The sequence below is a fragment of the Hesperophylax consimilis genome, chromosome 26, assembly GCF_061612785.1.
Source record: "Hesperophylax consimilis isolate HC1 chromosome 26, BYU_Hcon_1.0, whole genome shotgun sequence".
Taxonomy (NCBI): Eukaryota; Metazoa; Arthropoda; class Insecta; order Trichoptera; family Limnephilidae; genus Hesperophylax; species Hesperophylax consimilis.
Genome location: NC_142861.1, coordinates 5,766,900 through 5,794,852, shown reverse-complemented (window position 1 = coordinate 5,794,852; position 27,953 = coordinate 5,766,900). Strand labels below are relative to the sequence as shown.

Genomic DNA, 27,953 nt, shown 5'->3' with positions numbered 1-27,953 from the left:
AAAATGTCACGATATAATTTGAAATGGTGAAAATTTATATTATTATTTTGGGCATAGCGATGATATATAATTATCAAAGTTTCAAACCAATAGCATTTATGTCAACATTCAAATTTCTACTATTGGTGCTATTTAATTTAGTGTTTTTTTCCGAGGTACGTTTTTGACATGCTCATATTGCTTGCGATTGATTTCAGAAAGTTACCCACTTCCATTTCAATTCACCAAAGGAGTAAATTCAACCAAGGGTTACTTCAGAACATCAGTCAGTTCGTGTTGATATAACATTAAATCCTTATCCGATTATAAATTGTTATCTACAAAGTGAATAATACAATACGATCTTATATTGCATATATTGCAAAATGCGAGCATCCACCTACTTCTACCAAATTTCACCAAATCCTTATCCGGATAATAAATTGTTATCATCAAAGTGAAAAAAACCATATGATCTTATATTGCATATATTACAAAATGCGAGCATCCACCTACTCCTACCAAATCTCACCAAATCCTTATCCGGAAAATAAATTGTTATCTTCAAAGTGAATAAAACCATGTGATCTTAAATTGCATATATTGCAAAATGCGAGCATCCACCTACTCCTACCAAATCTCACCAAATCCTTATCCGGATAATAAAGATCAATCTACAAAGTGAATAAAACAATACGATCTTATATTACAGTACATAAGTGTATGTACTGCAAAATGCGAGCATCCACCTACTCCTACCAAATCTTACCAAATTCTTATCCGGATGGTAAGTTTTATATACAAAGTGAATTAATAATACGATCTAAAATTTCAGTACATAATTGTATATGCAGCAAAATGCGACAAAACTCAAAAAGTTTCAAACATTGTTACACATTTAAATTGTTTTAAGCCAGACTGGTTTCAGTGTTTTAAGGGCATTTTTAAAACTTATTATCGTGTTTCAAACTGATTATGGAAATGATGTTAAAGTAGAAAATAGTTGTACCTACTGACCTTAAAATATCGGACAAAAAAATAGGTAATGACGTAGATTTGTTAAAATTAATGCGTAAAGATTATCTGCTGTACAGTTATGATACGACGATTGCAATCAATTTTTCAATTTGGTAGGCGGGAATGGGTACCGCCGCCCTGGGAACCATTTATTGGATTACCAACACCTCTGCCACAGGTCACCCCAAGTGGTTCGCTACGTTTGGTGACTTAGCAGGGGTGCCCGGGTTCATGGGTTAAGGTTTGCCCGGGTCTTGGTGGCGGGTGCGTCGGCCCACCTTCTTCGTGGCGGGCCGGTTGGGAGATGCTGGTTGAGGGAGACCCTTTACAACCGGTTACCGCTGTCCGGGCCGCTCGATAGTACAGGGGCCCGACCCTCAGGCTCACGACTAAGGGTGGGCTGCCCCATCAGCGAGTGAAAAAACCCCGCCACTGCTGTTGTGCCGGTTCGTGACCGGAGGGGACCCAGCAGCAGCGTTTGGGGCGCATTGGATGCCCTCTCCAGCCGGACTCTCCCAGCCTATCGCCTAGCACCGCAGTGGGTGGGGTGGAACCAAACGCTCATCACTCCTGGACAGCCTGAACCCCAGATTCCTACCCACCCCTCATACCTTTCCTTTCCAGACCTTTCCTTTCACCTCCTACCCTTATAAAAAAAAAAAATAATAAATTCATGAACATACAACACAACAATTTTAACATCGTTACAGCGGCGAGTAGCAGGCGTCCCCGGTGCGGGCCAAAACTGTTGGTAAATTTTGCCAACATTCGCGGCCTGCACACAAATTTAAATTCCGTCCATCACCATCTTTTGTCCCAACGTCCCAACCTTCTTTTCCTATCCGAAACTCAGATAGCCGAGCCGCCAGACTCCTCCTATCTGGACTGCCCGGGCTTTACCCTCGCAAGCAAATTCCGACTGAAAGGAGGAGTCTGCCTCTATAGTCGAGCTGACGTCAACTGTGTGCGACTATTGAGTCTGGAAAACTCCAGATTCGACGTAATGTGGGTGCGCGTCAATCTTGCCAGTACAGCAAGATTCTACGCATATCTATACCGCTCACCGAACCATAGCGAATCAGACACTTCCGAGCTCTTCAAACATTTGAGCGATACTATTGATGATCTCTTGCCCCGCTACCCTTCGGCCGAGTTTGTTGTTCTGGGGGACTTCAACGTTCATAACGAACCATGGTTGAAGTTCTCAGGCCCAACGGACTCGGCTGGCCGACAGGCGGAATCCTTTGCCATTTGCTACGGATTAGAACAATTGGTTCAGGAGCCTACAAGGGTTCCTGATGTCGAGACTCACCGCTCCAATCTGTTAGACCTATTCTTAACTACTGTGCCACACGGTTATAAGATTGACGTCACAGCGCCTCTGGGATCATCTGACCACTGTCTAGTGACGACATCAATCCCCGTTAGCCTCAGACCAACCAATGAGAGGCTGAGGAGAAAAGTGTGGCACTATAGGTCAGCAGATTGGTTCGGTATGCGGGCCCATTTCAACGCTTTTCCGTGGTCAGCTGTTTGTTTTCGGACTTCGGACCCTTCAAAATGTGCCCAGGAGATTGGTGAAGTCATCAAATCGGCGATGGATGGCTTCATACAATCGACTACTAAAGAAACTGGTGTGGGCTCAAAGCCGTGGTTCAGTCGACAATGCTCAGAAGCAGTCCGACGAAAAAACGCGGCTTACCGAGCCTACAACACATCTCGAACGCCCGAAAGCAGATCAGCATACAACAAATCGGCAAAGGAATGCAAGAGAATCATCAATAGGTCAAAATTCGAACATGACCTGCAGATCAGCAAAAAGCTGGCTGCCTGCCCACATGGCAGCAGAGCATTCTGGTCGCTTGCGGGCTCAATAGGTCGAAATTTTTGCAAACCCAGTTTGCCACCTTTTACCAGACCTGACGGCTCACTAGCAAACACCGCCACCGAAAAGGCTAACTTATTAGGGAAAATTTTTGCGGAAAACTCGACCCTCGACGACGGGGGTGCTGTTCCGCCGTCGGTTCCTCACTGCGGCTTCTATATGAAAAAGCTGAGGATCCGGCATCGGGATGTACTCCACGTCATACGGGGGCTCGATGTTAACAAAGCTAGTGGACCTGATGGAATACCTGCCCTGGTATTGCAGAGGTGTGCTGCGGAAATAGTTCCAGTTTTGACAAAGCTCTTCAAAATGTCCCTGAAGTGTGGCACTGTGCCCTCTGGTTGGAAAAAAGCGGTAATTCACCCTATTCCCAAGAAAGGTGACCGCTCCAACCCGGCCAACTACCGCCCCATAGCGATCACATCAGTTCTGTCCAAAGTGATGGAACGTGTGATCAACGACAAACTGCTCACATACCTCGAGAAGAACAAAATTATCAACGACCGTCAATACGGATTCCGGCGGAACCGCTCGTGCGGTGATCTTCTCGCGTATGTGACGCATGTTTGGGGGCGGTGCCTGGAACGTCACGGTAAGACCCAAACGGTCGCACTAGACATATCCAAGGCCTTTGACCGGGTCTGGCACCGAGGACTTGTCAACAAATTGCATTCTTACGGACTTCCCGCATCCCTGTGTACGTGGATTGCTGACTTTTTAAGGGATAGGTCGATTCAGGCGGTTGCTGACGGTTTCACCTCTTCCTCGCACTCCATAAATGCTGGCGTCCCACAGGGATCGGTTCTGTCTCCGACTTTGTTTTTGTTGTACATCAATGACCTTTTGACATGTGCACCGATTCATTGTTACGCGGATGACAGTACAGTTCATGATAGTTTTTTGTTTGACAAGCCCCCAAAGGGCACACAAACTCCAACGGCTCGGAGGGCTTTGAAGCAGAGAATGGACGGTTATCTCGAGAGTATTTCCTCCTGGGGTAAAAATAATCTCGTCGAATTTAATGTTTCAAAGACCCAATCCTGTCTGATTACGTCTAAAAGGGATCCAAATGATAATCTAGTCTCCTTCAACGGAAGCAATCTTCCGAACAGGCCTTCCATTGATATGCTTGGTGTAACTATAAGTGACCAGCTCAGGTACGGGGGCTCCATCGAAGCCAGAGTAAAGTTGGCCTCTCAGAAGCTGGGCGTACTGTACAGGGCCCGCAGATACTTTAATAGTACACAACTGCTCACCCTGTACAAATCGCAAGTGCGCCCTACTGTCGAATTTGGCAGCCATCTCTGGTCTGGAGCCCCAAAATACCTGAAAAAAACCCTTGACTCTGTGCAGAAACGGGCGGTCCGTTTGATAGATTCCCTAATCTTAACAAACGGACTGCAATCTTTAGAGCACAGGCGTCAGGTAGGTATGCTGTCCTTGTTCTATCGGTATTACAATGGAAGATGCTCTGAGGAACTAGCGTCATTGATCCCTTCGGCACCGGTGCGTAGTCAAGATACACGCCAAACGCGCGCCCAACATTTGTACACAGTTGACACTTGTCACATGAGAACGGGTCCCTTCTACGATTCGTTCTTAAGTTCAACAGCTCGGCTGTGGAACGAACTGCCGGCCTCTGTGTTTCCTCCCTCCTACAACATGGGACTCTTCAAGACCCATGTTCACTCCTTCCTCTCCAAAAAAAGACCCTCCACACAGCATCCCCAAAGATGACATAGGCCCCGAGGGAAATTATTTTCTTCAGGGCCTCCTGTGTGGAGTAAATATAAAAAAAAAAAAAAAAAAAAAAAATCATCAAAAAAAAATTGTTATAATTCAGTGAGCTTTCAAATTGTTAAGATACTTTATCAATACACAATGTTCTCGACATAACATCTCCATAAATGGCATCAGGCCCTAAGGAAAAATATTTCTCTAGAGTAAGAATGCAAAAATGTGTTCATTCAAAAGTTGAAATTTGTCTTCCCAATTTATCAAGAACAACTTGCATACGTTAATTTTAATTAAACTTTCAAACACTCCAAACTTTCATTGGATAAACGTTTTTCTTAGATTTTCAACAAAATTAAAAGTGGTGTTTTCAACTTAAATACGAGAAGAGAAAATAAAACGTAGATTACACGCAACTTTAAAATTTGGCTGGCGTACGCGAAAGATAAAACTAGCAGATAGCAAAAAGTTCAAAGCCTTACACGGAAAGCAAATTGGAAGAAAAGTTAATTTAGCAATTTTTCCGCGGTCAAACGCATTAAGACCGATGAATTCTGTGTTTCCAGCTTTCTAAGCTTCCGATAAGCTCCCGATAAGCTTGTCTGTCCCTTGAATAGTCCAGCGACCCTTTTCTCCCATTCCTTCTATATTTTTTCCACGTTTTCAACAAGGGTGGTTTTCTTAGATAAGTTAACCCTCTCAGAGGCACAGGATTTTGCTTAACCTATATAAATAAAAATGTTAATTTTTGTTTGTCCAAAATCTTAAATCTCGAAAGTTCTTCCCCATTGCTTCGAAATTTTGACACAACGCTGCATTCGAATACGCGCGTGTTTTTATATACCTATATTATATGAATGTCCCCTGTGACAGGAAAAACATGAGTTTTTGAAATAACAGTGTTTCTGTTGGAAGTAAAAGCAACATGCGCTATTTTTTTCTTTATCTGCACAGACAGACTGAGCCGCAGCAACGCGTGGCGGGACACAGCAAGTTTTCAATAAAAAATGCACTAAAATATCAAATCACGAGAGAGAGAGAGATCATAGAGGCGCTATTGCGCGCTAATACATATATCGTCGAATGAAACGTTTCTCTTGTGTCAAGCGAGTAGAAGTGCGCGGGGACTGGTAAATTTCGGTAGTTTCCGGTCGTGCGGCGTTAGAAGTTAAATTGATCTATTTGGAGGTTATAAATTTGAACCATTTTTTTCACTTACTGTCTCATAGGATAGTTTAAATTCTGGACAAATCAGTATTAATTTTGAAAATGTTATTTCGTGAGTAATTATCTACTTTTTTGAATTCTCCAAAACAAGCACTTCTTATTTTGAAAATGACAGGCAGAGTCACAAACGAACTTATATTTTTCTGTTTCTGTTCCATTACTGTGTAATTTATAAGATGATATATTCCCATCGGGGTTGATTCAAAGGATTTGAACAATTCATCAAATTTTAAAATGTTATTTCAAGTTCTATTCGAATTTATATTCTGAGGACGGGTTGTTTCGCAGAATTTGAACAATTCATCAAATTTTAAAAAGTTGATTTTCAAGTTCTGCGAAGGTTCTATTCAAGTTCTATTATAACATCATTATTGTCCAGTTGTTTCATAAAACTGAAATAATGAAAGAACTTAAATAGAACATTCACAGAACTTGAAAATCAACTTAAAAATTTGATGAATTGTGCAAATTTTCTAAAACAATCCATCCTTAGACCAACGTATATTTTAATAAATAAACAAATAAATACTCGCAATAGGTAGTAAATTCAGCAAAGTTATCCGCTATCCATAGCCAATATTCGTAGGTTAGATTACCGAATAGTAAATAAGAGTTTATAAATAAATAAATCATCAAGAGGATGGTCAAATACCCCTTAAAGCATATTTCTATGTTCCACTATCCAACAAACCGTTTTTCAAAATTGTTCTTGCAAAACTGCAATATTAAACTGTTTACAGCAAAAGGCAGGTGACGTAAATTATTCACTTTTTTCAATAATTGAAAAAAAATTGATGATCGATAAACCTGTAGCCTACAGGTTGCTCGATAAACCAGAATTGGCTGCAGGTTTATCGATCATGAAATGTTTTTCAAAACTGCAATATTAACAATTTTGCAAAACTTGAATCAGCTACAGGTTTATAGATCATCAAATGTTTTTCAAAATTACAATATTAACATTTTATTAAACTGTTGCAGTTTTGCAAAATTGTTAATATTGCAGTTCAAATATTTTAAGTATTTGCCAATTCAAATGATCGATAAACCTTAACAATTTTGCAAAACTGCAACAGTTTAGTGAAAGGTTAATATTTTTTAATACTGGTTCTTAATACTTCTAAAAACCATTAATCCACTAGCACCCCTATCGATAATGGTGGAAAACGTCGAGGACGTCGTTAACCAAAAACAAAAGGATTCGCGACTCTCAACCTGAGTTGGCTACATCTCTTCACCTTGCTTACTTGCCCGTGGATCGTTGATTCAATATAAATGTAATGTATAAATACATTACTACATCCACAGACATATGAATATATAGACTAGAAATTAAAGGTGAGGGGTAAAATCAACTGTTGAAGAACGAAGGGGGTAAAGCTGACTGTGATTCGTCAATAAATCAATCTGACAGTATATAGGCATCTCGCATTATAATATCACCATTTAGTTCTTAAAAGTAAAATCTGCTTTTAAATGAATAGACATTTTTACATGGGAGCGCAAATTACTCACCGCGTTATGAACAAATTTGCGAAGTCCAAATTTGGCAAAAAAAAATTCTTCTTTTCAGAGTCGAATATTTTGTTTACGTATTTAGTTAAGACACTTTTATAAGTGTTCATAATTTACTTCCCAGTAACAACGATGCGCACACTTGAGAATCGCTACATTCGACCAGATGTATCTCGATGTGATAGTATATGTTTCTACAACTGATTCATATTATACGATGTGAATAAGCTTAAAATGATGCTTACATATGGAATGTAATACGACAATTGGGTTTATTCTCTTTTTCACATCTATTTTTACAAGTTTTCATAGCACAAGCCACTATTTTGCCGTGATATTTCCTAAAATGCCTCGACCATAGCTCGACGCTAGTTCGAACAAGAATGATGACGTCACATTCTCAAGATTCACAGGAAGCTATACGCTAGCCCAGCCGGCTCCAATGGAACCGGTATGGGGAGTGGGGAATAATACGCTTTTAATCACTTAGGGCAGGTCTACTAATATTCATATGTCTATGACTACATCTAAAGAATCACTTTTAGAAATTGGCATAAGTCTAATCAAACGCCACAAAAGCTCCACACTTTAAATCCTTGAAATCGATAATCCATTTAGCAGCCCTGTAATATCCTTTGTCGGTTTTTTAGGGTTATAAAAAACGGCTAGGAGTTTCCAAATGACTGCAATGCCGAGCTAAAATAATGATCGCATCATACATTATACATAGTACGTAGTATGGGCAGGTCAATTTCGATTAATTTTATCGGAACAATAGCTAGACCAGTTGGCATAGTGCCACAATACAATTGGGTTGGCCATACAAATTATTATTTAACTGCTTTATCTCCAAATGAAATCAAATTATTAACTGTTCAAAATGCCTCGCATTGTGTTAACCTGTTCATATGGGAACTTTGATAATTTCCGTTCAAAATAATCTTATTTTAACTAAATATGTTTCATGATTCAGAAGAAAACGCATTATGAACAATAAAGTGGTAACAGCAAACGTTATGAGCCACTTTTTTATTTTAAATAAACTTTCTATATCTTTTGAAGGTCATACCCATCAATGTTGAAGAAGATGATAATATTAAGACAATAAATATAACGTTTAAAAACTAGGTCCCAATGGTCAAGTGGTTAAGATGCTGTTCCGGTGAGACAAGAGATCCTGGGTTCGATTCCTAGTTGTGACCGTTATCTTTTTATTTTCTTTATCTTGTTCTGTTTCATGTTTCGTTTAGATTTTATAGTGTCATCTTCTTCTTCAACGATATATTACATTGATGGGTATAGTAAATATAACGTTAATAACTAGGTCCCAATGGTCGAGTGGTTAAGACGCCTTCCCGGTGACACAAGATATCATGGATTCAATTTATAGTTGTGATCGTAATATTTTTATTTTCGTTGTCTTGTTCTGTTTCGTGTTTCTTTTAGAATTGTTAGTGTTATCTTCTTCTTGAATGTTATAAGCCAGTCTCACAAATGTATCGATAACTTTTAGGCATCAGATCAAAGCGTATCAAGATCGCTAATGCAGACGGGAATGACACTCACATGATACGCCGCTGTGATACATGATACGGCCATTTCCACCTCGAGTCGATTCTTGTCAGATCATTAAAGGATGCGAATTTTATTTGAGGTGTTTGATGGAAACGTAGGTACGACGGGATCCAGTGGCATCCACAACTTGACACCAGGCTTGACCCGATACTGTAATAAGATACGCCTTTAGTACGGTAAGATGATACATATGTGGATCCACTTTTATGTGGGAAGTCATAAAAAAAAATGTCAACTGATATTTCAGTAAAGCTAGGTAAAAAATTGTTTTTAATAAATATTAGAGAGATTTGTTTCAAGAGTGGGCCGAACAAAGCGAGGATTTTTGTTTCTAACCGCTGCGAAAAATTGGCGTTTTATAAGAAAAAAAATTAAAACAAGGAAACAAAAATTTGTCGACATTTTCCAGTTGCACATCTTTCTCAAAATTGATAGAAACTGTCGAAATTGAAGATTTTTTCATATTTGATTTTAGACTTCGTTAAGTGAATTAATTAATATAAATTTTGAAGTGGAAATTAACCCACTTTTCGACATCCAATCAAGCTGAAACTCGGCTGATAGACTTTTTGTTGAAGACAATGCATTTTAACTACTTTTGGTGGCAATCACGCATAAAAAAGCGCCAATATTTGCATTTTTCTGAAATTGGATGACATTACATCAGTTAATATAAAAAAAAAACAATTGTCGACTCAGTTTCTTAGTAGGAAGGTTCAATCAATATTTAAACCAAAAATAATATATTTTTTTTAATTTTTAAAAGACACTTTAAAATTGATTTATTTAAGTGCGGATTTTTAAGTAGATTTAAAAAAATATATATTTCTTTAAATTTTAAGATCTACGCGCTAAACTTTGCTATGGTTCAATAAAGATAAACAAATTAAAAAAGGTATTTTTTCAAGGTTTCACGGTGCAACTCGTTGCCCGTTTTGTTAGAACGAAACGACATAGGACCTCGATTCTCGAAGAAGTAATTCTACTCATACAACGAGTGGTTCGACCCACTCTTTGTTCGAGTGGAATGAAATTTGATGTTTGGGGTATAAGTAATAAGAATGTCGACCAATATAATATGTATTTTCGACGGCGATTGTGAGCGGCCTGGATTGAAGAATCGATACCCAGAACTCACCACAAGGAGGTGTGCACGAGACATGAGTTCCACCCACATCCTTCTCAACCAACCATACACATAAATTGTCCAGGTTTTAGTGGTACACTGTAACGTTTCTATTTTTTTTCAATGCCACACGTGTAATGTCTGACTTTTGGGAGAAATCAACAATGCATCCCAATTGTTGGATCAAACTGTTTACCTATCGAAGCGCTGTCGTCGCAGGGTTAATATATATTTGATAACAATCCTGAAATCCTCATTTACGAGTTTTCAAAGGCCGCGCCGGTTGGCGATCCCTGGAAGATAACGCCTCCGAACGATTCCCGGTCATTGGATTCAAGACCCCTGATTTATAGGTCCCATTCTTTCTTTATAGAACGGAGCAGGCATCCATTACTCGCCGTTTCGCGAAATTAAAAAGAGAAATCCATTGAACCGGTCCGACCGATTCAAATATTATACGACCGACGTAAGAATACGAGATAAGAACGGGGTGGTTAAATTTTACTTTATTTTTATAACCTAAAATCCAGTTGTGGGCAATTTATTCATTTTCTCATCGTGATTCTAGGAGGAAAAAATAACTTATACAAGGACGGTAGGACCGTCGCAGTCGTTGAAAAGGGATAAAAAAATATAATAATACCACAGTATTTTTTGTAAAAATATTCAGATGAGAATGAAATATTGAATCACCTATTTTTTATACTAAGATATCTCTTGCAAATGAAATAAACTTGAACATTGTTTACGTGTAAGCATCTAACTATAAATACAACTGTGTTTTATACAAGTATTTTTGGTAATAAAATATTGTTTAGGTCCGATTGTTTTCTACATAAATTTAACGGTTTTATGTTGAGTTAGGTAAAGATGGGTTAAGTAAGTGTTTCTACTATCTTGGTACGAGATAACCCTATGGTAGGTAGACAAACACTTTCTTTATCTTATTTTTTGCACAACTGTTTTATTTTATACAACACAAACATAAATATTACCAGATTAAGGATCTAATTTTCCTTAATCAGTAGTGGAATTCCACTACCTACCACTTCTGATAGACGACTGTCACAGCTAACTCTGAGATTAAGGGTCTAAGGTCCCGTAATCAGTAGTCGTATTACTATCTACCACTTGTGACAGACTACTGTCCCAGACTATTTTTTGAGACTGGCGATCAAGACTGCCTCTCGTCGACTGACTCTACATGACTCACTGTACATGACTTATTGACTCAAAATCACTGACTGCCCCTCCACACATAAAAAGTTGACTATTGTAAAGTTTTCTTCTCCCACGTCTTAGTTGTCGTGTGGGGTACATTTATTCTTAGCCTAAAACAATAATTTCAAAAGGACGTGACATTAACAAAATAAATGCATTTACATTAACTTAGGGTTGCGTTTTGCAATTTGAAAGCTCTTATTTTAATATAAATTAGCGGCATCCTTGCAATTATTACATTCAGAGGACAATAAAGTCTTTGAACTGGGGGAAAAAAAATTTGGGAGATTTTAAACAAAAAAAATTCAGGGGGTTCAGAAAGGTACTCAAAAGTAAAACGAACCGATACTAAAAACATATTAAAGAGATATAATTTTTCATCCTAGAAGGACATTGTGATTATGCAGTACCAGGCTGTTAGATGTTTCTTTGGGATTTTACATTTTAGATGTGGGAAAAGAATATTTTGTAGGGCCAGTGGGCAAATTAATCTTAAGTCAAAGTTATTTAAAATGGGTATTGTCGCATTCATTCAGGAATGAATATAAGGTTAGGTGAGGTTTAGGTTTAGGTTTTTTCTTAATCTAAACCCACCAACTTAGAGAGAGACATATGTCATCTTCGGGGATGATGAGTGGAGGCTCTTTTGAAGGACGGGAAGGGGAGGAAGTTCTGGGAAAGTAAAGGGTATGAGGGTTGGGTAGAAATCTATTGAGCTGCGTGTCCAAGAGTGCCAGACGTATGAACTGATCCCTCCCACTGCTGCGCAAGGCGATGGGTCGAAAGACCAGTTGGAGAGGTTAAAGGGTGTCCTCAAACCAGGCTATCGTGATCTGGCACGCCACGCAGCTGGTGGCCAGGTGCGTCCTGAACAGTGAACACACCTCAGCTGATCAACCCGGGCACCCCTATTAAATCACCAAACGTACATTTGAGTGTCCTATGGGAGAGGTGTTGGTTTTCCATAAATGGTTTGCGAGGTGGCGGTACCCAAAATTAGGTGAGGTTAGGTTAGTTAAGGTTGGGTTTTAGGTTGGAGGATTTCAAAACCCGTCAATTTAGATTGAAGATCTGCACCATTTTGAATTATATTATTTGATATGCCCCAGATATTATTTGAGATATCAAGTATTATAGTGATTTATGCCGTATTGAGCTACCTCCTTCTTTAGCCGACGTTTAGGACAGCATTACAGTGTACATCACCAGGGCAAACGTTGTGTTTGATCAGGAATGGAGATGGCAACACGGTACCACATCGATATACGTAAACACACACTTCACCACATCTTCACATCTTTCCTGATGATGGATACTGTATTTCTGTCCAAAACGTTGGCTAAATAAGGAGATAGCGTAACACTGCATAATTCATGAAAAATTATTCACTATGATACGATCCCCGTTTAAGGTTTTGACAAAATTATGATAGGGGCTGTAAAATGACAAAAAAATGAGATGAAAATAACGTTCCAAAATCGGCTGATCTGAGAAATACAGTTTTAAGAGTTATTTTTAAGGTTTCGTCTTACCTGTACAGTTCTTTCCCAGTCAGTGTACTCGTTCACAACGGTGAAGAATATCTCGCTCAGATGATATGTATAAGCATTCCTGACGTAGGTCCTGAGAACAAAATACACATAATTTATGATAATGATAATAATTCATTTTATAATCAGAAATATCAAAGACTTGGATTAATTGGAAGTTATTAAAATAGTATATTTGTTGCTAGTACGCAGCTTGTTAGAATACAGTTCACTAGTGTGGTCTACATACCATCAAATTCATTTAAAAATATTTCACGTGTACAGTACAATTTTTCAACTCCTGCATCTCATAGACTTAAAAGTACCAAATCGACAATCAGGCAACAAGTATTATTTATTTATTGTTATTAAGTTTAATTTGTAGAACTCCATTTTAATTTTAATTTTTTTTATATATTCAATAATATTGTTATTGGGTTTATAAAAACGGTTTATTTTTAAACAAGTTCTGCTGTGTAATTATTATTACACGTGACAGCTGTTTCGCCCTTTGATAATACCTTCAGAGGGCGAAACAGCTGTCACACGTAATAATAATTACACAACAAAACTTGTTTAAAAATAAACTGTTTTTATAAACCCAATAACAATATTATTGAATATATAAAAAAAACAAGTATTATTTTACAATAATAATTCTGGGTCTAACTACCAAACACACGCACCTATATCTTGCCTTCATACACTCGGAAATAGATTATCCTAAAATATCGACATATTTAATATAAAATTATCATTATATAAGAAATACATGAAGGATGTTTTCATGTAGCTTACTTTACTTACTATTATTATTTAGGAGTATCGCGTAGAAGAGATTACATTTTTTTATTTACTTCTTATTGTACATTACGCATTATCAACCTGTTATATTAATTTATATTATATTTTTCCATCTGCACTTTTAAACCTAATTTATTTATTTTTCTCTTTTCTTATATTATTAATACCATTTTAATAAAAAAATATATGTACCATGTATAATGTTCATTTTTTAAGTTTTTAGTTATTTATTTTGTGTTGTTATTTTTTTAAATAATAAAACCCTTCAGTTTTCACTATATTATGTAGTAAATCATTCAAAATACGTATCATGTAATCGCCCATTAGGGCGTTAAAATTAATATGCAACAAAAATAATCATTTTTAAGCAAAGGAAGAAGAAAAAGAAGAAGAAGACTAGAAACTAGCTTGGGGGTACTATTTTTATGTACTCAACTATCAATTAAACCATTGAACATGGCTAATTTCATACTTACGAATCTCTTATCCTAAAGTTGACACTTTCAACTTCATTATATATTTGTATTCAGATTTTTACAGAAAAATATAAATCTATTATCTTCTTTCAAGTGATTGTCACTGTCAAAAAATTCTGATTCAGAACTTAAATAAAATATTAATATCAACAGACTTCATACTTATGAGGATCTTTCTATAAGTTTTTATTTGTTTTGACCCATATTTAATCAAACCTAAAATTTATTACGAATGATATTTAATAAGATATTTTCACCCATGTTTCTAAGTGGTATTATAGACTTCTGTAAAGATTGTATTTATACGCCGTGTTAGAATACTAAGCCTATTGTAATAACTGTTCTTCATTTTTATTTTTTTATATATTCAATAATATTGTTATTGGGTTTATAAAAAGAGTTTATTTTTAAAATAGATCTTTTTGTCACATTAGCTAACTCCATCAATCGTAAAATCTGCTTTACGGTTGAAAGAGAGTGTAATAAGAATTTTTTTTTTTTAGACTTAACAATTGGTAGAGAAAATAATGAACATACGTTTGAAATTTTTCGTAAGCCTGCGTTTACAGACACGACCATTAATTATAAATCTTTACACCCATGGTCACATAAATTATCTGCCCACCATTCAATGATACATAGGCTTACTAATATCCCGCTCGACAAGAAAGCATACGAGAGAAGGAATAAAAATACAATCCTAACTATTGCTTAAAATAACGGCTTCAAGGGTAGAGACATTGAAAAAATAATGAATAATAATAAACACAAAAATAACTTTAAATTAATTAACCCAGCGACTAATAATAAACGAATAATAAATTTGGGTGCTTAGAATTCATCAGACCGACATCTAATAAAATTGCCAAAGTCCTCAAAAAGTGTGGCTTAGATATTGCCTTCCGCACAAATAACAACTTAGGATGATCTCTTAAAAACTCAAAAAGTAAAGTACTCAAATTAAAAAATAGCGGCATTTATAAACTCCAGTGTGACGAATGCAACGCTGTTTATGTTGGACAAACTGGCCGGTCTTTTAATACTAGGTTCAAAGAACATATAAGATCTTTTAAAAATAATAATAAAATACAATCACAATTTGCCAAACATCTCCTAGATGAAAATCCCTTACTTAGTGATAATAATGAACCAACTCCGTTACACGTACAAAATAAAGGCCGTAAACTGAATCTTTAAGAGCAGTTAGAAATTAACAAAAACTCTAATAATCTGAAAGCTATTCTAATTAATGAACAAACAAATATAATTCGTTCACCCCTACTAGATATCTTCAAACCTAGTGCAAATATAAGTGCATTATGAAGTACTTAATTATGCTATAAAAATAACCCTATGAGTCATCGTTTGGGAATAACTAACATAAAGACCTTCAGTCAAATTTAAACATTACATTAATCGGGGAAACTTTACTGGGATAATAACCATTAATAATTTCTAACATTTTACTCAGAAATCAATTAAGAAATCAGTAATTGAAATTAAAATACCTATCTACAAATAATATAAATGTATCGTCTGTAAGTGGGCTACCCACAGTTTGATAATGCCTTCAGAGGGCGAAACAGCTGTCACGCGTGATAAAAACTACACAGTAGAACTTGTTTAAAAATAAACTGTTTTTTATAAACCCAATAACAATATTATTGAATATATAAAAAATAAAAATTAAAATGGAGTTCTACAAATTAAACTTAATAACAATAAATGTTCTACATTTTTTAAAGTGAATAAGCAAATAATTAAACTTTTCTTTTTAATAAAGGCTTTTCCTTTGAGGACCTGAACACTATTGATATATCTACTGACTCCATTTAAATAATTAAGCGTTATCTATACCAGAACTTTATTGAATCCTACAAATTAAAGTGACGTTGGTAATGTTGTTTTAATAATTGTCTTATACTATATTATTGTTTCCTCGTAGTTTTGTTCATGTTACCTACTGTTAATATTTTATTTATCTGTTTATATTATTTCATGATTTAAAAGCTTTGTGTATCATTTTCATTGAGCTCACTGGGTATATTTGATATCTCACTGGTTATATTCAATAGCTCTCTGGCTATATTTTATAGCTCACTGGGCATTTTCGATAGCTCATTGGGTATATTCGATAGCTCACGGGGTATATTCGATAGCTCATTGGTCATATATTGTTCTTATAATCCTCGTAAAAACTTAGCTGGGCGTAAAACAAAAATTAAATTAAACCAAAAATCAGCAAAATTATTTTATGTAGCTATTTAGTAATACGCCATCTCAAGGTCCTATTTAAGGCCTTTACTTTAAAATATAATTATTATTATAATTCGTTGCACTGACAACCTAATTGGGGTTAATTAGAGCAAAATATTTGGAGATTGTTTACCTTGTACTATGGTTTAATTAAGTATATATGTGGAAATATGAAGTACCACCAACACAACAACCTACATGTCTACAAACATGAATATGGTGAAATCAATTAACAATAATATGAGGTCTACAAACATGAATATGCTGAAATCAATTAACAATAATGTGAGGTCTATAAACATGAATACGGTGAAATAAATTAACAATAATATGAGGTCTATAAACATGAATATGAGAAAATCAATAAACATGAATACGAGGTCTACAAGCTTGAAGATGAGGAAATCAATAAGTATAATCAATAAATGGAAATATGAAGTACCACCAACACAACAACCTACATGTCTACAAACATGAATATGGTGAAAACAACTAACAATAATATGAGGTCTATAAACATGAATATGGTGAAATCAATTAACAATAATATGAGGTCTATAAACATGAATATGGTTAAATCAATTAACAATAATATGAGGTCTATAAACATGAATATGGTGAAATCAATTAACAATAATATGAGGTCTATAAACATGAATATTGTGAAATCAATTAACAATAATATGAGGTCTATAAACATGAATATTGTGAAATCAATTAACAATAATATGAGGTCTATAAACATGAATATGATGAAATCAATTAACAATAATATGAGGTCTATAAACATGAATATGAGAAAATCAATAATTATGAATACGAGGTCTACAAGCTTAAAGATGAGGAAATTAATTAGTATAATCATGAGCTCCACAAACATGAAGATGACGAAATCATAACTATTATTATTTAACACCAACTTAACAATCCAAAGTCATTAAAGGAACAGTATTCTCAGGTAAGGAGGGCTGTGAATAGTAAAGTGGTATACTGTGTCTGCTAAATAATCAATAATTAAGAAATATACTCACGTAGTAAACTTTCTGATTTAAAATATTGCATAGTTTTTGAAATAGGTACTTGTCAAATTATTCGGATTCAAGAATTGACAGATTTCCTAAAAAAACTATTAATTGGTAAAAGAGGAATGTGCTATGAGGATGTTGGAACGCGTGTCATAAAAAATATTAAATATTCGCATCTTGTCGTTATATTTATTAGGATAAGCGCAGTTGTAAGAACACGTGAATTTTCTGATTGTTGGGAAAAGGCGTACCATCATATTTTAATGAAACATAAGTACTCATTTTTCTTTGTGCATTTATGTAATGTATATAAAGAACCATTATCCGTCTTTGCCAAAAAAATTGTAGATTGGCGTTGTAAAAAAATGTAAAAAATTAATTGACTTTTTATTTTTAAAAATATACATGCATATTGCATATTGTATACATAAAACGTGTTAAAAATAATTAGTTCTACTAAGCAATATGTTAAAAAATCACAACATGTCCTACAAAACGGAATCGATTTTTAATGGTCCAAAATTAAGAACTAAAAATTGAAATTTTAGTCAACGGATCAAAATGACTTTAAACTTTCGAATTTTTTAATCCCACTCATTATACTTCCCTTTTCCTTCTATTTGCGATTAGACATTGTCTTGTCTCTTTAATATCTATAATGAAGCATCTAATTTGCCAATTAACCGAGCTCTTTATACCCTAAATAATATTTGCCTAAACTCTAACATTGACGTTTTTTCTGATTCACTGCCCAAATTCAAACGTGGCATCATGTCGATAATTTAAAATGTTCAATTCGCATACATACAGACACACACACACAAACACTCACACATACATTACACACACTCCTATATACTATACACGTCACCTGGTAATTAAGGAATAAACATACCACTTAGCAGACATTATAAGGAAACATATCATAGGTACTCAACATGAAGTATCTTATTCCTGTATATTGTTTCATCTCTGTAAATCATGAACTGTTTGTTTCTATAATATAAAATAAAATAAAAAAGAGACGTGATAAACCCATACAAAAATTTATAATTTTTTTTTAATTTCCAAGCATCGACTTCAAAAAGATCATTCATAATTGAGACTTTTCCTATTTTGAAAAGTATATTCAGGATAGCTTATTTATTTGCTTAGCGCTAAAGTTAGTCCTTTGTATATTTAAGTATAATTGAAAGTCAACGGCAGCGGAGATTTCATTAAAATATTCTTTCCAAACTAAAATTAAACGGTTTTCTTCGCAAATTAACTCCTGTAAAAGAAGTAACATTATAAATACTTTTCAGGACTCGAATTCTCCGTTTCATTGGACAACTTTTAACGACTTAATAGCGCTTCAATTAAAAAAGTTCCCATGACAAAATGACATTTTTCCTGTCTGCGCAGACAGGATGAGAAGAGAAATAAATGTATTTTTTTTACTTGGAGAAGTTTCCCGTTCAATTTTCCCATATTGTCACTGCGAGAATCTGATTCCTGCGAAGTTTGGACGTCATATTGGAAAATGTCAGCTGCAAACTGATATGGATTCTATCAATTTAGTTTTATGATCTAAGTTCCGAAAACAGAGGGATTCAACAATGTTATTTATAACACTCTTTTGTGACTTTATCTTGGCCTGTTACAACAAGTTAACTCGGGTTAAAGTTTACCTTGCCAAGTTGATTTAATATGTTATATAAATTTGTTTTGTCATCAATTACACCAATAATAGCAATAAAAATATATATTATTTCAACTGGAAAAGAGCAATTAAAACATGATATTATAAACTTTTGCACACTAAGTGACCCAATCTCCTTATTAGAATGTTTTTGTTAGAAAAATTGCTAAATTTAACAACAGCATTGATGAGTGGAAGATAATTTTAATATCGACTTGGAGGTCTAGCACGGACGATAAAGCCCATGTCAATACGATATTGACAAAATCCCTCATCTATGGTCAGATAGCGATATTTGCAAGAACGCACATAATATGATTCCGACAGTCGATAGATAAAAACCGCAACTTTTAGCACGACAAGGTATTGGATAACCCTTTGGATAATATCGTTCGTTATGCAAAATAACTGGTATATTGATGAGTGAACTAAATAAGCTCTTAGAATCGAAATAAATCGTATACACGATCCATAAACTTAATTTATTCTGTTATAGCATCGAGAAATAAAAGTTGTATGTGATGACTAATAACCTCGTGAACTAATTAAATCCCTTATTAGTGTCAAAAAGTACATGCGGACTGCCAATTTATTTTAAAGTTATAACTTCAATTCGACATTGTCGATTAATTAGAATTTTTAATTTTTTACGTAGCAGTCTAACGTTTAAGAATGTCATTGCATAGATATATACGCCAGAGTGTCCCGCGTATGTCGATTTGCATTATCAATATCGATCTGGATATCAACAGCGCAACCGTGCTCAGGAAATCGGTACAAAATCATCGTTAGTATGCCTATCAATACGCATAAGCTTTGCAAAGTGACAAGCTCAGTCTTAGCCAGATACTTTCCAATCTTCTTCTTCCCATTTTACCCTAAGACTGAACAGTTCCAAATTAAATGGGAAGCCAGATAACTAGCTACGGACAGTTGGAATTCTCGTACGAAATCATAAATTTCTGTATTCCGTTATGTCTTTCCGTAAAAGAACTAATATTCAATGTATAAAAAGGCACATGTTTTCTCCTTCAACTTGCCTTCCTATGTAATTCAGCACCAATACATTGCCTTTTGATTAAATATGACGCAAGAGGTCAAGCAAGCTCAAAAAATGCTGACCTAGCGAGAATTCAGCGTTGGATTATGAGAGTGCCCACTTGTGTTTCATAGCCATAAATTGGGAAAGAAGGAGAGAAGGAATTTATTGCAAAAATGGTCCAGAGTTATTTGGTATGTACGAAGAATATTTCAAAGAACCATTAACTAATTTTGAAATATTTCAAATCATTCTTTCATTGCTTAAGATGATGTTTGATGAATAATCATGCAGAATAATTTGTTAGCTGTAGAAATGTGATTCTTAAGGCTATGGTTTATGTGTGATAAAACCGGTTCCAAGGCATCTTAAGACAATGGCAATTAAACACAATTTTGAAGAGTGATGTAGTCATTTAAAGTAATCAAAAAAAGACCTAGAAACCTAACCTAACGTAACCTATTGTAACTGTCCTGAGTTGCCGGTGAAAACATATATGACTGTGGTATAAATTCGAGAAGCCACAGAGAATGTAAGCGTATATAATGGATGATGTATGAATGTGATCGAAGTAAGAAGTATGTTCCAAGACAGAACTGTCTATATTCTCTGCCTACCCCTCCGATACGACATGATGGTATGTGAGTTAATTTAATTTTACAAATTTTCATAGATTTTTGGTTGTTCATTAATATTTCAATTAATATTAATTTAATATTTTTGGGGTACTATCAGGGCTGATGATGAACACTGTAATGCTGTTAGAAACGTTGACTAAAAAAGCAATAAGCGCAACACGACATAATACCTCAAAAATAAATCATAATAATACTTTTAGCCGTGAAAATCTCAAATCGGATCTAATATTGTATAATCATTTTTGAAAGACAATTTTAGAGATTCCTAAATGAAAATTTGAAACAGAAAAATCAGAAAAAGGTCACTTCTAGGACTCGAGCCCGGGACAATTGCCTTGCCGGGGCACAGGTGCATCTTTTTCTGATTTTTCTGTTTCAAGTTTTCGTTTCGCTAATATTGTCTTCAATAATTAAATATTACAATTTGAGATTTTCCTCGCTATTCCAATTTCTCTCTAATTTCAAACATTTTTGTTTATTTTACTCACAAAGAGTGTAACTACACTTGCTAAATCTAATCTCTATATACTAATAATACTAATCTCCAGAATTTGGCTGAATTTAAACGAGCTTTAAAAACAAAATTATTTAAAAAATCTTACCACTTATAAATTTTAACTTCTTTTCAATATTTTATAATAAGCCATATTCTAAAACTTCCGGTAATTGTTTGGTTTCGGTTGTCTCCTTATTGTACCTTTTTAAAGTGTCTGCTCAGAAAATTCTCATTTCTGAGCACAAACTGCCTCCTGTTTTATGTTATGTTTTAGTTTTAATATTCGTGTTTTGTCCTGTCCTACTGTTATTGTTATTCTAAGTTTTGTCATCACTTTGTATAAACAGTGTATTTAGTGTTATAATATTAGATCTGTATTGGGTAAGGCACACTGTAGGAATAATTTTAAGAACCATTAATACTGAATTACCTTTTTTTTAAAGTTTGTTATACGAGTAGTTAAGCGCACTTGAAGTGAAATGACACTAAACTGCGCTATATAAATTCCATGTTATTATTATTATTATAAATCATTTTGTAATAGATATAACAAACTTTTAAAATGTGTCATTATTTTTAAAATATCTTCATTTAGTTGTCATTCTGTTTTATATATCTTCACATAATTGTCATTGTGTTTAATATATCTCCACATAATTGTCATTATGTTTAATATATATTCACATAAATGTCATTATGTTTAATATATCTCCATATAATTGTCATTGTGTTTAATATATCTCCATATAATTGTAATTATGTTAAATATATCTCCATATAAGTGACAAAACGTTTAAAGGATTTCATAATCCACAGCATATTATTGTAATGAAATAAATCGTACCGCAGCTTAAGGCAAGGTTTCGGACCCAGGTAAGTCGCGGAAAGCGCGAGTAGATACATAATGGGAGATATTTCTTAACTTCCCGCCAAGTTTTAATTGATATCGCAAGACCCCAGCCATCGGGTGAGCCTTGAGGATACTGGCACTAACTTTCAGTGTGTAACTTTGGCAAGAAATCATAAATTGGAAAGTGATAGCACTGAAGAGATAGGTAAACTGGTGACGACGATGATACAATCTCATTATAGGAGTTACGTCTTTGTTTTAACTCGCCTTTTGTCTCTGGCGTTACTTGGGAATAGTTTCGTGTTTTATATGCGGGGAGTTTCTAAAGGAAAAGGTTTACTTTTGGTGGTAAAGAGATCCTGAACGATGTGGCTTTGTGATTTTAATGGGAATTTAAAAGTAATGTTGACAGTCACTGGAGAAACAATATTTTATGAGGTTTGCGCATCGGATGTGCTCAAGTATTTCTGTGTAGTGTTATCACCGTGTGGTTTGACATTTTACATGAAAAAAAAACAATGCATTTATTTGACCTAATTTATTGGTAACACAATACCTGAGATATATTAATAAATTAACTGTTCCTTGAAGCGATGTTTTAAAATGTTAACTGAAACATTAAATATTCTGTTTTTCTGACTCATTTTTTGACAGGTCTTGTTTATGAAGAATGTTATGTATTTAAGTAAAACAGCTAACTTAAATTAATTACACTTTGTAATTAATTAATAATAAAAATAATGTTAAGAAATTTAAAAAAAACAACGAAAACATCGAAATCATTATGATTCATTCCGAGTTTCTACCGATTTATAACATTTTTCTCTTGAACACTTTAAGTTTCCAAGTTCTTAAAAATATATATAGTGTTTTTGAAGTTAGTAGATATACATTTGTAGAGCTGGAATGGTAATAATATGAAATTCCGTAAACAGAAAAAAATAGCAAAATACTCTACGAAAATAATGAAAAACGCATTTTGTTCTGTTATAACATGTTGTTGGTATGAAAACGTACACAGTTTATCTTTAAATACAACTTTGGCATTCATCGAAAGATTTTTGCTCTGTTTTAAATTAGTCGTGTTTTACTAAATATTTTAAGAATTTTCGCTTAATTAATGTGATTTTTTTAAATTACTGAATAATGAGTACGGATAATTTATTAAAATCCTGTTATAGTGATGAAATGCGAAAATATTTTATTTTTCTTGAACACGTGTTCCGAAATCCTCATAACACATTCGTGTTTAGCTGATAGTTTGCAAGGAAATCTGTTAATGCATTCGTTAAATGCCTCCAGTCCTGTTTTTATCAAGAAAGCGAATAATTTGACCAGGTTTTTAATAAATTAACAATTTTTTATCAGTAAGTTTTATCTGAGTAAATCTCCCTTTCAAACCATATTTTTCGTCTTTTTGAACGCTTACTACAGAGCCTTAAGCTATGCAGTATTTAAAAACATTGTAACTGAGCACGAAATCGTACTAATGCGACGTAAATATATTTATTATTTTGAGAAAAATTGACAGAAAATGGCGGTATAGTATTATTATTACCAATAAAGAAAAGTTTATATTCACAACATATTATAAACAAAATGATTAGTCGAAAACACCTAAATAAATTGAAGAAATCATTCGAGAAAAAATAAATGCCGCCCACAGAATCGAACATGCAGGATTGCCGGTCGGATGCACAAGCCACTGTTTAAAAATTAATAATTAAAAATACTTCAATAAATAAAATAATTTAAAAAAGATTATTGTTTATTAAATTTTTCATTATATTTACCGTATAATTCTGTCTCTTCTCTCGCCTTCAAATCCATTCTGAATATCCTGCGCTGAAAACCTCCAAAGTGCTTCACTGGTGACCACACCGAAAAGCAGATCATATTTGTTTTGTCCTCCCTTAATACCAAATATTCTGTCTCCATTCCTTTTATCACTTGAACCTTTAAAATTGTTAACTCCGGAGACACTAGTGAATCCTTGCATATCATTTGGAATGAAAAATGTCAGCAGTTCTTTTGCGTAGTCAGTTTTGATTACTACTCCATCGACTGAGGGTCCAAATGCGGTTAAATAGCTTGGTGCAGTGACCTCTGCTAAGGTCAATTCTTCAAGAGGTGTCTCTCTGAGGCAGTCAACTATCAATTCATGGTCTCTGGCAAGGTCGTCGGGAATGGTACAGTTGACCTGCCTGGCTAGGTGGATAGCATAGTTGACAGGATCTTCGACGAGAGCCCAGGAACTCAAAGCAGAGCCTGATAGAAGAATAGCTCTATGGAAGAGACCTGTGGACAAAGGAAAACAAATACGTTATTACAGAACATTATATCAGGTTTACATTAACCAATGCTGAAAATATGGATTATGTCAGAGTAAAGTTGTTACAAGAAGTTGTAAGTGGCTGGTTTCGGTGATTTGCTTACTTCAATATTGCTAACAAAGTTACAAAACCCAGCATGTGCGTGTGTTAGGCCGGGCTGGCTACCTCCCTACATATTGTAGCCATTTTAGGATGGTGTAGGTAGTATCTTCTTGTACTTTATATTGTTATGTGCGTAATATAATGCACAAATTGTAGACACGTTCGTTTGTGCTTTAAGGCGAAGGACTACGATGCAAAATCATGTGTTTTTGGTTTGAAAATTTGATCGCTTAAAAATATTTTAGATGCCTAACCTGTCGACTATGGATCCTTATGTACAAAGGAACTGTATGAATAATAGATTCAGAAGCGCTTGCGCTAATAATTTTACAAAATACTTTTTATTTGACAAATGCAGTCATTTTTTTCTCAAGGCCATGGACTTCATCAACAATATAATTGAATACTGCAAGTAGAACACATCTTGGTATTTAAAATGGTAGAGCACTTTTTTTCCTAAGCCTACAATTATTCAAAGGCAAAAATTAAATTTATTTTACTTAATTTAACGCGATTAATTTCGAGAAGGAATATATTTATCACATTTCACGCAACGACAAACCAGATTAGTATGTTTGATGATAAAGACGATATACGTGATAAGCTCACAAAAATATACCCCATTTATCGACCAAATAGGAAATTACATCAATGACTCCATCCTAAAATTTTTCTGGATACAAAAATTCTCTCAAAAGTGTTATGAATTCGTCAACAAATTTTAACTTCAAACATGCTCCCAACCAAATAAAACCGCCACAAATACTGCTCTAGTGAAAATCGAATGCACTTTTCACATTGCCAAAAGCGATAGATACTTTTATGCAGTTTGCCAGTCGCCTCGTTAACAGTACCGTATTTGTGATTGCGATGCACTCCTGACCGTATAATTGATTGCACCAACATAACGTGTTTTCTCCGCACGATGCCAATAAAAACGTCTAACTAAAAGTTGCGCGCGGAGTTGGTGGTTGTAAGTTGCGCCCTAACTTGCAATAGATTGGCAAAGTTTTGGCTTGGAAATAATTCCGCGCTTGTACGGAATACTTAGCTAAATTTATGGATCGTTATTATCATGATTGTTGTAGCCGTATTTGCGTGCTATGCCACTATACTTATGTATACTTTCATTTATCACATTAAACTCTATAACACATTTAAAAATTGTTTGGGTAGGGAAAAACTGTAAGATAATAACGAACTTTCGTGAAAAATATTATGGATTATTATTTATACATATATATTTATAATATAGATCGATAAATACTAATTCTTAACATATATAAGTAATAAATTGTAGACCATAGATATATTACTCACGTAGACTGGTTGTGATGTCAGAACGTGTCAAAATCAGCAGATCCAGTTGTACTAACCAAACACTATGTTTTAATGTGACTCTGTTTTATTTGTTTTGAAATGACATTTTATAAATTCAAATGGGTAATAATAAAAATTAATAAACAAATTCTAAGTATATTATAAATTGTCATTTAAAATCGAATAAAACACGGTCACATTGAAATATACCTTTTTGTTGGTAAGAACTAAATCTGCTGGTTCTGACACATTCAGACATCACAACCAGTCTACGTGAGTAATATATCTATGGTTTACATTGTATTTTTCTTTCGTAGTAATGCATGTTTTTTGTAAATTGTGTGGATGTATTTTTGCACTTTGGTTCAATGCATAACATTAGTGACGAGAAGTAAACATTTCACCTAGTAAACATTTCTCGCCACTTCCGTTGGCATTTCGCACTTGGACGGGCCCCAGGCTAACATAAATACTGTGCTTTCAAAATTCGCCACAAGATGTCACCACTTCCGTTGGCATTTCGCACTTGGACGGGCCCAGGCCACAAACAAATAAGCACAAACTCGACAACCGAAATTTACACATCTTCGGATCTACCGGGTCTGCCCTGATGATGGACACTGCAACGCTGTCCGAAACGTCGGCTAAAGAAGGAGTTAGCGCAACATGGCATAACACCCCAAAAACAAACAACAAAAAAATTTCATCTAGTGTTCTTCAATGTTAAAAGTGGGTAATCTTAAGAATAAAATTATCCACAACACAGGTTAACTCCTAACGTGGAGGACAATGTACTATAACTTTGTAATACTTATTTATTTAAGAATTAATAAAAAAAAATAAAAAACTTTTCGCCATTCTGCGCCGGTTGAAAAAAAACGTAGGCTTTTTGAGACTGGTGACTGGTCACACGCCATTTCCATAGATTTAATGCAATTTTGAGAGACCCGAAAAATTAAAACATTTTAAATTATTTAAACGATTTGTGTGTAAGTATTTTTTATACAACAGACATGAAGTGTTACTTCTAATGCTTTATGAAAGGGAGGAACTGAGGAATGGAGGAAAGGAGGAAGTAATGAAGGAACGAAGGAATCAAGAAATGAAGGAACCACAAACGGCGCGAAAACGCCGCTTGCGTAGTTCCTTTCCCACAATTCATGGGCCGGCTTTTCTCATGTGTATACGCAGCGTAATACCCCAGAGTTCGATAATTTAAGTTGACTTAACATCATTAAATGTTGGCGTAGGACAATCCTCATTAAAACTCCGTGTGGGTAAACCTACTTAAAAATCCGAAACAGTACTTAGATAATTTTCGTAAAAAAGTGGACAGCCGACCTTTGGCTTAAAATTTGTTGACTATGGTACCTACTTACTGTTTTTTGACAAAACGGTTGGTATGGACATTACTAATTTAGTTTCGTTCTCAAACAAAATTATTTCCACTTTTTGTGTACTTATCAATAATAAGTAATTATTACGATATCTAGTCGCAATAAAACATTAGAAATTACGTTAATAGCTAAAAATAGGTGCAATAATTTTCAAATTCAAGATAAATAAATCTGTTCAAAATTACAAGATATTTGAGCTAAGTATTTAAGAGATTCTGCAGCTTTGAAGGCCTCCCTGGTTGAGGGTTAAGGCTCTCGACTAGCGAATCGAAGGTCGCGGGCTCAAATCCCGGCGTGCACAAGTAAATTTTATTTTACCTATTTGTGTTATTTTATAATTTATTCATTTAAAATAATATAAAGCATACTTGCAGCATGTTCCAGCATGGAAGATACTCTGGTGTAGGTCCATCATACAGATTTGAAACGTTGCTTGAAATAGCCTTAGCCGTGTTTAGTGACCAGATCTTATAATAGCCTGATACTCTCTCGCCTTCCTCTTTCCCATGTATTTTACTTCCTCACTACCTTCAGTCTCACAACACACCCCAATTGGGAATGACATAGTCTCACTGGATCAAAACGGTTGGGAGCAGTTGGGACTCTTGAGCGGTATTCACATAAAACAAGCATCAGATCACGGTTTTTTGTTTTATAATGTAGGTTTGAATATACCGGTTACATTATTAGATAAGACTTTAAGAACGATTTGTTTCGGAGAATTTGAA

General features: G+C 34.7%; 1 protein-coding gene across 1 annotated transcript in view; it reads right to left on the bottom strand.

Annotated features, from left to right (window-relative positions):
• LOC149411020 (neuroligin-4, Y-linked-like) overlaps positions 1–27,953 on the bottom strand; it is a 556,662-nt gene that overhangs the window by 210,234 nt on the left and 318,475 nt on the right. The window contains exons 7-8 of the mRNA XM_089647354.1: positions 23,867–24,371; positions 12,812–12,902 (exon numbers count right to left, since the gene is read on the bottom strand). Coding sequence (XP_089503480.1) covers positions 12,812–12,902; positions 23,867–24,371 — 596 coding nt within the window. The remainder of the gene's footprint in view (positions 1–12,811; positions 12,903–23,866; positions 24,372–27,953) is intronic.